We start from the raw sequence: 11,346 nt of genomic DNA on the forward strand, positions 1-11,346 counted from the left end.
CTTTCTCTCTCACCCCTTCTCTCTGTTTCTCTCTCTCTCTCTCTCCCTCTCTCCTCCCTTTCCCCTCGCCTCTTCCTAAAGCCCTCTACTCTACGCCACTCTACTCTACTCTGCTAATCCCGCTCTCCTGAAGGGCTCTCCTCTTCCCCTGTCCTTGTTTGTCAGACATAAACAACATCAACAGCGCTGACCGCACTAACGGTGACCAATGCCGTGACCAGTAAAAGCTGCCATCAGGGAACTAAGGCAGTAAGCACAATGCCTCTTTTGTGTGTGTGAGAGAGAGAGAGAGAGAGAGTGTGTGTTTGTATGTGTGGAGTGGAGCGGGCATTCTATCTCAGCGAAGCTTAGCGCTGAGGATAATGCGAAGGCATTGCTAAGGTCAGCGGGCTAACGGCTCCACTGTGTCATGCTGGCGGGCGACCAGGGGATACCTACGGGATGCCCACGGCATCCTGTACATCTGATGGACGACGGGCCGAACGGAAACGAGAGCTTTTAGTTTCCTTTCTGCGGGTGATTTAAGATGTTTTAAGATGTTTTCTTCACTGACGCTTTTCTGCACTGCATGACTTTGCTTCCAAAAGAGACAAACATTTTCTCTCTGTTCAGTGTTTGGAATGAAATGTGGGTTTAGTTTGAGTAGCTTTAGCTAATCAAAGGAATACTGAACAGTATGTGTATTCTTTTTTTGTAGTTTAAGTATTTCCATAAGTAAATCCGTACGTTTAATAGGATAAATCATAACTGAGAGTGACCACAAAGCCTTATTGTTTTGTTTAGGGTACCCTGTGATGAATGAGATGCGAATATAAACAGTTTCCCATGGAGACTGTTGTGTAAACAATGAGAAGCAAAAGTGACGGCATTTGTTAGACTAATGAAATAAACAACTACTCATAGAGATGAAAATGAAGTAGGCCTATTTCAGTACATTTCATAAAATCAACATCAAAATAGTATCTCAAAATGAATTGTCTCTTATCTAGTACCAGTTATGTGGAATTCAAGAGTTTTGAAGATGTAATCATTTATCAGAAAACTGTATGAAACTGTTGCAACCTTTTGGTGAAATACAGTCAAAGGTAATGTTAAACTTGGCACAGATCTAAATGATCTTGCAGGAGATAGCAGGTGAAATGCAGTTCAAGCTAATAGTGAGCAATGATCACAGCCAAAAAGCTAGTTTAAGCAAGATGGCTGTTGGCGCAAATAAAACTGTTCTGCATAGTCACCATGCGAGAGAAATAGAATATTATAATTAGGAATAAAATTGTGTTTGTTTTATTTTATTTGAAGTAGAGGAACACTTACTATTTTGTGGACTTGATCAAAGAAAGTCCGTGGTTACACCCTGTGCAAATTGGAGTAGCCTAATTAATTCATATCTCTGCATAATGAGTGTTAAATGAATATAAAGATGATTTTAACTGTCACTTTAAACAATCAGTTTCACTGCATGCAGCACCAATGGTGCCATGACCTAAATTCTACTGGCTTCATCTTTTCAAGACAAACATGTTGAGTAATGATTTAAGAAATATAGACAATACTAATACTAATACAAATATACGATCTGCTTGAAATAGAGGATCATTCAAAAATGTGTTTCATTCATGGGGTAATTCTGACAAACCTTCCACTACATCCACCACCTAATTAATAAATTACATCAGGTTGAAGGTTCTCCTTACAAGATTGCCTAAACAAAACCGTCTGATGATCTCTCTGTCAGTCCTGCTGTAACAGTAAACTAGCATGAGATGGGGCCTCTAGTGTTGTAAAGTAGTGACATACTATATGGCTCAGAACTCGCATTAACTTCAAATACTGCCATCTGCTGGTCAGAACAGACTGTAATTCTGTTTGAATGGGGGGCATAACAATGCTGGATTTCTCCAAGTTCCTCCCTTTTGTCCTTATTCCTATATCTACAGTCATGGCTGAAATTGTTTGTATACTTTTCCATGGAAAAAGAAAAACTGTATTTTTTTTTCCTGAAATAATTTCAAACTGACAAAGGCAGCCTACTGGTCATCATTGTTTACTCCATGAGACTTCTGCAGCTGTCAACAGGTAGTTTTGCTCACTCTTCCAAACTCCTTCTTCCACCGGGTCGGTGGCACTGACAAACAGAAAGTCTCCAGCCTCGCGATCATGGTCATGAAAAGGCAGACTAACCGATTGAGGAGTGTTGGGAAAAATATATGTGCTAAAGCTGTAGGGGAAGCTCTGCAGAGAAGGCTGCAAGCATAAACAAAGAAATCATTACGCCTGCGTAGTTCCTCTTTAAGATCTTCAGAACAGTCCATGGTTTGTCCCTTAATTATGCTATTAGAGGTCTCCATGGTTTGTTCCTTAAAGGGACACTTCACAGATTAGCATTAAGCTTTGTATCTTTAGAAAACCAGTCATGTTTTTGAATGGTCGCGCATCATTCCCAGTTTGCCTTGAGATGGGAGAAATACGGATTTCAATGTTGGACTTCCTGCTTTCAATGATGTAAAAATCATCATTTTACATCATTGAAAGCAGGAAGTCCTATTCATGGGTTTCATTGAAATCTGTATTTCTCCCATCTCAAGGCAAACTGAGGGAATGATGCTCGACCATTCAAAAACATGACTGGTTTTCTAAAGATACAAAGCTTACTGCTAATTGGTGAAGTGTCTCTTTAATTGTGCTATTAGTTGTGTGTTTTGGGTTATTATCCTGTTGGAGAAGAGGATCCATGACCTGATCCATGATGCTTTCTGACACTGGGCTGGATGTTTCCCTCCAGGATAGATAGACAGATAGATAGATAGATAGATAGATAGATAGATACTTTATTGATCCCCAAGGGGAAATTCAAGGTCCCAGCAGCTTAAGACACCACACACAACATACAGTACAATGTAAACAATGTAAACAGGAAAATTAAAAAGCAAATCAACAATCAACATGACTAAAGGAGCAGTAGAATACTATAGATAAGGTATGCATGAATGTACTGAGGATTGGTACTGTGATCCAGTCTGAGGTGTGTGTCAAGTTGGTAGTGCAAATAAGTCCAACAGTGCAACAGTGCAAGATTAAATTCTAGTGACCAGTAATAAATATGTACAGTACAAAATGTAAGCATAGTAATAATAATAACAGTACTAATATAAATATATGGACAATTAAAATAAACTTAACATAGTAATAATATAAGAGTTAGACATGAGGGTAGACATGTAAGCCATGCCATGTAAGTGTATAAGAGGGTGGAGGTGCAGATATACTATGCATAGAAGTCCAACTCTCCTTTTCCCTTCAGTGAAGCATTGTACAGTTGTATGGCCCTGGGTACAAATGACTTTCTCAGTCTGTCTGTTGTGAATGTCATGGAGCGTAGTTTCCAGCTGATCAAGCTCTTCTGCTGTATGATAGTGCTGTAGAGTGGATGACAGTCATTGTCCAGGATGCTGTGTAGCTTGTTCAGGGTCCTTTTGTCTGATACTGAAGTGATGCACTCCAGATCAGCTCCCACAACAGAGCCAGCCTTCCTTACCAGCCTGTCTAGTCGCCCAGCATCCCTCTTCCTAGTGCTTCCTCCCCAGCATGCCACAGCATAGAAGAGGACGCTAGCAACAACAGACTGGTAAAACATCCAGAGGAGCTTGCTGCAGACATTGAAGGAGCGCAGCCTCCTCAGGAAGTACAGCCTGCTCTGCCCTTTCTTGTATATTGCTTCAGTGTTGACTGACCAGTCCAGTTTATCGTCCAGGTGTACGCCCAGGTACTTGTATGTGTTCACCACCTCCACATTGACCTCCTCAATGGTGACTGGCAGCAGAGCAGGCTTAGACCTCCTGAAATCTACCACCATCTCCTTGGTCTTGGTCGTGTTGAGTTGTAGGTGGTTGAGTCTGCACCATTGCACAAAGTCCTCCACCAGGCTCCTGTATTCCTCCTCCTGCCCATCCCTGATACATCCCACAATTGCAGTATCGTCTGAAAACTTCTGCATGTGACATGACTCCGTGTTGTAGCAGAAGTCAGACGTGTAAAGGGTGAACAGGACTGGAGAGAGCACCGTTCCCTGTGGAGCACCTGTGCTGCTGATTACAGTGTTGGAGAGGCAGTCCTTCAGTCTGACAAACTGTGGCCGCTCTGTCAGGTAGTCTGCAATCCAGGATAATCCAGGATGCCATCTAGTCTTGATATTTCATTGAGTGCTGCGCAAATCCAAGTCGAACAGGCCTGACGCAGCAAAACTGCAAACACATAACTGAGCTTTGTGTGTGAACAAAGAGCTTATGAGACTCGACGTGCCAAAAATCTCAGGTTTCGTCTCATCAGTTCAAAGGACATCGTGTAGAAGATTGTCTTGATAATATGCAATTTAGCCGGTTCCAGTCTGGCCTTTTCTTATGTTTTTCTTTCAAAAATGGAGTCCTCCAAGGAGCAACACTCAACACCGCTATCTACAGGCCAGTGGATGTACAGTCACTAAATGTAGCCCTCAAATGCATATTGTATGGACATCCCCATGGATGGAATTCCACAAAACTTGGCATGAGCCCAGAGACTTCCAGGGCATACACATGAAATGTGTCCCAGTTCAGAACATCTCAGCTGAAGAAATATCATGTGTTTGCATTTTCACTTTTTACTAGATTGCAACGTCACAAATGATGCTGTTCCTTGAGACCAACATACCACATTTTTTTTGTCTTCTTGGGTGCAACGGTTTGGGTAGTCGTTTTTGCTGTTAGCCTTCACCAATCACCATTCATGCAGAAAGCGGTCAACATCCAATGAATGCAGTGCAGAGACCTATGCTGGTTGACATTGACGTCTGAGCAATGTCCCTGAGCACATTTCAGCACCAGTCAGTCATGTAGACAATGGTGTGCATGAACTTGAGTATGTGACAAACTGAACATCAGAAACCAGTTTTCCTTTTATTCTGTCTTACTACAACCAGCTTTGATTCTTTGGCAGGCATTTCGAGCTAAACTCTAAGTAAATTAAGATAACATTGGTTAGCTAACTGATTCAGTTGTTAATTTACTTCAGAAAGTTTCTTTGATTGGTAATGAAACATGAATATTTTCTTTGTGACCACTTTAGGGTATGTGCCACAATGATTATGCGTTGTATTTGGCATCTTTTTTCACAGTATATGCCTTGAATCTGTTTACGGTTAGGCTGTCAATTAGGGTTAGGAGTTAGGGTTAGGGGTTAGGGTTAGGGTTAGGGTTAGGGTTAGGGGGACAATGCCCTTGTAACTCCCCTGTCTTAGCTGGGCTACTAACTGGCTGCAACTAACACTTCCACTGCTGGAAAGATTTGTAGGGGAAACATTGGAAAGTGAAAGTAGTCCTACAGGTTTGTTCCAATCATTCACTCGACATAAATCAGTAGGCCATAACTCTTCAGTCAGGTACACCAGCTAGTGATGTCACCAGTGTTAAGGGCACAGTTTTCCACCTTTGACCCCCTTCTAACCCCCCCCCCCCCCCACCCACCCCCAACATTTTTGTTTTGCTCATGTCCTCTGAGCAGCTTTGAGTTTCTTGTGAATAAAATTAGTTTTGCATGTCTGTGAAAGTGAAGTATTACAATTTTAGCACATTCTTAATTAACAGAAATATATACAGTATGATATTTTACAAAGAAACTGTTTTGTGGATGAACACTGGTGCTCCACCTCCTCTCCTCTCTGATTGGTCAAGAGCGCCCCTCAGAACTCTTCTTGGTATTTCCAATCCAACGGGTTCCTTTCCAAAACACCTCGTTAACATACCGGTCACACAAGCCTGAGTTAACAAGGAATGTGAGGCTCACAGCTCATTCATACTTTTGAGCACTTGTTTTACAGGGGGCTTTCCCCTAATTTGTAGAGTATTGTGGAAAGCAAAGGTCTTGCGGTTTAAACGTTTAAAATACTTTTGAGAAACATGAGCTGTGCCTAACTGAAACTCATTTTAAACATTGGTGTGAAGAAAGAGGTTTGGACATTCACCCTTGGACTCAACCCCTTCAGTCACTTGACTGAAGTTTTTTCTTCTTCCTCTTTTTCTCTCTCTCTCTCTCTCTCTCTCTCCCTCTCTCTCTCCAAAGCTCTTTTTGGTTTCCCCACTGCAGGAACTAGATTTTCCCTGCTCTCTTGTTGCTGTCCGTTTCTTTTTGTTTGTTTTCCTATTTGGAATTCTGGGTAAGGAAGGATGAGTGTCCGCCTGTTTGAAGGGAAAGAGCATGCTCTCTCCTACTGGAAATATAGGATCTCTCCATCAGAAGAAATCATCAACAAGATTTTAGTCTTCCTGGAAAAACATGTGAGTAATTTTGCCGTCACTTACCGAAAAGATAGGACATTTGTAATACTGTTCATGGTTAGCATGTGTGTGTGATTCCACATTTGATTAAGCAGACTAATGAAAAAATGCTATATAGTATACAAAGAGAGAATGGCAATAGTAAATGCCAAGAGTATAATGCTAGACCATTAGCAATATCAAGAACATGTAGCATAGCATTTCTGTCTCAATCACATATAATATTTGGATGAACCTTGCACCAATAAGTTGAGGCTCATCATTCCTATAAAGACTATTGTACTAATGTATCGAATATGAATATTCCCAAACTTGTGGCTCTTCAGAGGAGTCGGCCCTTTGAGCTGGTGGTGGATGTGGGCTGTGGGTCGGGGCAGGGCACTGTGCTGCTTGGCCCACACTTCTCCAAAGCAGTGGGGACCGACGTTAGTCCGGCACAGCTGGAGATGGCCCGTCAGCATTCCTCAGCTGAGAATATCACCTACAGGTCAGTAACGGCAAGTCATATGGAAACAGAGCTGGAACTTGGAGGACTGTTGTGCTGTCACTTAAAATAACTTCTGTATAGGCTGTAATTATGTTTTCTATTCTGCTGAGAGCTGTGTTCTCTTACTGGTGATCTAGAAATGTTTGATTCATGCATTCACATGGTTTCAGAATATTTTTGGTCTTGATCCATCTTTCTAGCTAATTAATATAAATGAATATCATATAATCTATATAAAATTGATGATTATGGCCCCTATGGATCTCCTTTAATTTGTGGGTAATTTATTTGTTTTGTAGAAATTTTCTTAAAATGTGACTTTGTTCATCTTACAGAACATTATGATCATCATGACGACCTTGTCAGATGCTGATGTCTTGACATTCAGTATTTAAACATCATGACCTTGTGGGCTGTATTTCTCCCTTCCATACACACAGAGAATGCCCTGCTGAGGAACTTCCTTTTGAAAATGCCACAGTGGACCTTGTGACGAGCATGTCAGCATTTCACTGGTTTGACCATCCGCGCTTCCTCAAAGAGGCAGACAGGATATTGAAGCCTAAAGGTTGCCTGGCACTCCTAAACTACACCATCAATGATATGGAGCTTAGCTACGGAGACTGCTCAAATGCTCTCAGTCAAATCTGCAAGGAGGTCAGAACTGTTTTTAATCGGTATTACTTTGTAGGCTAGCCTATATTAACATATTAAATCATTGCCTACACCACCTACAGACTGCAGCATATGCATCTAGTATGTAAGCAGCAATGAGATTTTCTAATGCCAAAATGGCTGCCAGGAGGCCACCATTTTTAGATTTTGGGTTAATATTGACTGAGTATATGTTATTTGACAGATGTTGTTTGTATTTGAACAGTTTGCTGATGCCCTCATGCCATACAGAAACCCGTACCTGGGCACTACCTCGATGGACCATTACAAGAAAGCCTATAATGCGCTTGAATACCTTGACAAGGAATGGTGAGATTGTAATGAAATAGTCATAGACACTGAAGAAACTTCTACTTTGTGATGTTGTTCATTACATTGATTAAAGGCCATCGCCCACCAGAAGCGTACGCGGCGCGCTGCGCCACGAAAAAAAAATAGAATTCCATTGTTTTCAATGGAGCATCGCCCACTGGAAACGTCTGCCGCGCAGCAGCCGCACAGAGATAGAAAACTATTCTAAAATCCTGCGCGGCAAGCCCAGACTGCCGAACACCGCTGAACGCCGCTTCTGGTGGGCGCAGGGCTTAACACTTAATTCCAATGGAATTGTTGGTCATTATTTTCTAGAATTCTTTTTGGAGTAGATTTCTAAATTAAGTTCCTGCCAATCACCAAATTCATTTTTCCATGCATCATAGCTGTCACCATACTGTGTCCAGTGTATGCTGACGTTGTAGGCTAAACATCATTGATAATAGTGTCTGTGTCCGTTGCCCTTTTTAGGCATGAAACCCTTCAGACAAGAAAGACTGTTTCTGTGTCCAACTATATTGGATTGGTAGAATCCTTCTCTCCCTACCAGACTATTTTACGTGAAGACCCAGAGAAGGCCAGAAGACTTTCCCAAGACACAACTGAGAGGTGGGAACACACTCCTAGTGTTTGGTAATAAGTGACTCTAGTTTATAAGTAACAACATCAGAGTGAAAAGGCATCACTTTGATATACACAAAAGTAGTCTGATTGCACATAGTGCAGGGTAAAGGTCTTCAATTACTCAATGTTAAGAGTCATTGCATGAGAAAACCAGGCAGAGGTGTGAAGATGGGGGTCGGCCAAATCGGCTCATACTTTGTATATGTGATAAGTATGTGGAACTATGAACAGCCATATACTTAAAACCCTCCAGCTGTTTTTTGTTATGGAGTTCTGGGACCCCTCTCAGAGACCCTCAAAAATCCAACAATTCATGGCTGAAAATGACTGAAATTGCCATTTCTACCCTGATTATCCTGATAAAAATATGAACATAAGCTTTATATTTCCATAGAGCCTAGGTAGCATAGTTTTAAAGACCAAAAGGTGCACCGAGGGGTTATCTACACCACTGAAAGCAGAATTTTCCTCCCTCTAAATTTCGGTCATTTTTAAGAAGCATTATCTCGTATTCGCAGTGGCTTTGGTGGATGGTTTTACTGTTGCTGGAGAAAGGAACATCTACTGATTCAAAAACAATTGTCGTCTAATTGGGCCACACATAATGTGTGCCGTGCCAGGAGGGTCTTTAGCAGGATTTTTCGTGTTTTGGCCTATGATAAACCATATTCAGATCGCCATCACATGGCCATACCATGGCATTACATCACAAACAGATGTCATGCCAGATGTTTTTGCGATGTAATGGCATGGTATGGCCACTCGGTGGCGATCTGAATAGTCTAGTTTCAAATGTATGACAACCAAGAACAACAATGCATGCAGAGGTCTGCACTCTTTGAGTGCTTTTCTAGTTAATTAAAGCTTTCTTTAACAATTTGTCATACAAAGACACAACAATTGACCATAAATTACCCTATAGTGAGATATTATTACCTGGTTTATTATACTCCAAAACCCGAAAAAACCCCGTAAAGACCCTCCTGGCACCGCGCACATTATGTGTGGCCCAATTAGACGACAATTGTTTTTGAATCAGAAGATGTTCCTCTGTCCAGCAACAGTAAAACCATCCACCAAAGCCACTGCGAATGTGAGATAATGCCTCCTAAAAATGACCAATTTTAGAGGGATGAAAATTCTGCTTTCAGTGGTGCAGATAACCCCCTAGTGCACCTTTTGGTCTTTAAAACTATTCTACCTAAGCTCTATGGAAACATAAAGCTCATGTTCATATCTTTATCAGGATAATCAGGGTAGAAATGGCAATTTCAGTCATTTTCAGCCATGAATTGTTGGATTTTTGAGGTTCTCTGAGAGGGGCCCCAGAACTCCACAACAAAAAAGAGTTTGAGGGTTTTAAGTATATGGCTGTTCATAGTTCCACATACTTATCACATATACAAAGTATGAGCCGATTTGGCCGACCCCCATCTTCCTACCTCCTGCTGGTTTTGCCTGGTTTTCTCGTGCAATGACTCTTAAACAAAATTAACCCATACAGCATACCAGTGTTGTGTCAAACAATACAATCAATATGGAAATACATATTGACAAAAAATTCAAGTTGTTGACAGGTCATTGAAAGTGTGATTTACAGACACCAAATTTCAATTGTGAAAGAGTTCAAATGAAATGATAATGAATTATCCGACAATCAAATGTCAGATCTGACGTATTTCATTCTTTTTACATTATCTCAAGGTTGCTTAAGGCGATGGGGGTGACGTCTCCAGACACAGAAATTGTCTTGTCCGTCAGGTATTACTGTCTGTTGGCCTGCAAACCCTAGCTGGTTGAGTTTGCAGGAGACCTAACATCTTAACAGTTGGGCTTCTGTTTCAACACTCCTGAGAGGCCGATGGAACATCATTTGTTGTGGGCATGGAACTGTAAATGTTACCTTTTTTCCATTTTTTTTTTTTTTGTCAACATAAATCCACAATTTCTATTTGAGCTGGATATTCATGAAAACATTTGTAGCGTTGGCACTGCTCATTCTGTTGATGAAATGAATGTAAATGGTTATGTAATTTGCTTTTGGCCACTTCTAAAGTTGCCCCCACCCCCCCCCCCCCCCCAAAAAAATAATAAATAGATAAATATTTAAAAATCTGAAAATCTGAAAATGACACATATCTGAAGTTGTCCAGACAGTGTGAACACCGCAAGTAGGGGAGAGAGGGGTAAGACGAGCCACTTTTTACATTTTTCATCACAGCGTCATGTCATTGACGTCTTTTTTTGCAATCTTCATACCATATCAAACTTCAAAGTGTCCTGCTACTATTTGACTAAAAAAAACATTGAAAACATTTTATAGACCCAGTGATATGCCCTTTTGAAAAAAAGTGGTCAAGTGGCTCAACTTACCCCATGCACGGGGTAAGATGAGCCAATGTGTGGGGTAAAATAAGCCAAAGCAAAAACTCATGTAAAAGATTGTTTTATTAAGTCTTTCATTGTTCATAACACAAAATATGACCTGTAAAAGCTATATCAACCAATTCAGCCTTTAAACTTATCTTAAAAAACATTTAAAGTTTAAAAGGGATATAGAGTGGATGCATGGACCATATTATCTTGTTCTCATATGTTAAAATATGTTAAAATATAATTGTGTACATTATTCTCATATGTTAAAATATCATATTGTAATCCTTATCAAAAATAAACTCAACTGCAATTTAAAAACCTGATGTTAAAATATAGGCCTGATATTGTCAGGCTTTTTGTGGCTCAACTTGCCCCACCTCTTATGGCTCATCTTACCCCAATGCACCATTTCGGGAAAAAAATGCTTCTCATGACAAGCTAGACTAAGATTTGTCATTTTGATTAGCCCTCATATAATAGCTTATAAAGGCACTATCTCAGATATAATGTGTCTAAATGTTGTTTTATTCTTGTTTTCTCTAAATCATCTTACTTCTGGACAAA

At 40.6% G+C, this 11,346-nt stretch overlaps 1 protein-coding gene across 2 annotated transcripts; it reads left to right on the plus strand.

Moving 5' to 3' along the window:
* Positions 1 to 5,766: 5,766 nt before the first annotated feature.
* LOC134097569 (putative methyltransferase DDB_G0268948) lies at positions 5,767 to 10,477 on the plus strand. Of its 2 annotated transcripts, XM_062550464.1 has the most exons (7): positions 5,787 to 5,806; positions 6,094 to 6,308; positions 6,635 to 6,795; positions 7,236 to 7,452; positions 7,676 to 7,779; positions 8,254 to 8,391; positions 10,111 to 10,477. In XM_062550464.1, exons 2-7 carry the CDS (start codon positions 6,198 to 6,200, stop codon positions 10,196 to 10,198), a joined length of 819 nt encoding a protein of 272 aa, XP_062406448.1. In that variant the 5' UTR covers positions 5,787 to 5,806; positions 6,094 to 6,197; the 3' UTR covers positions 10,199 to 10,477. The 2 variants fall into 2 exon arrangements, with proteins under 2 accessions (XP_062406447.1, XP_062406448.1); XM_062550463.1 differs by having other exon boundaries at positions 5,767 to 6,308.
* The last annotated feature ends 869 nt before the right edge of the window (positions 10,478 to 11,346 follow it).

The sequence above is a fragment of the Sardina pilchardus genome, chromosome 12 (assembly GCF_963854185.1).
Source record: "Sardina pilchardus chromosome 12, fSarPil1.1, whole genome shotgun sequence".
Lineage (NCBI taxonomy): Eukaryota > Metazoa > Chordata > Actinopteri > Clupeiformes > Clupeidae > Sardina > Sardina pilchardus.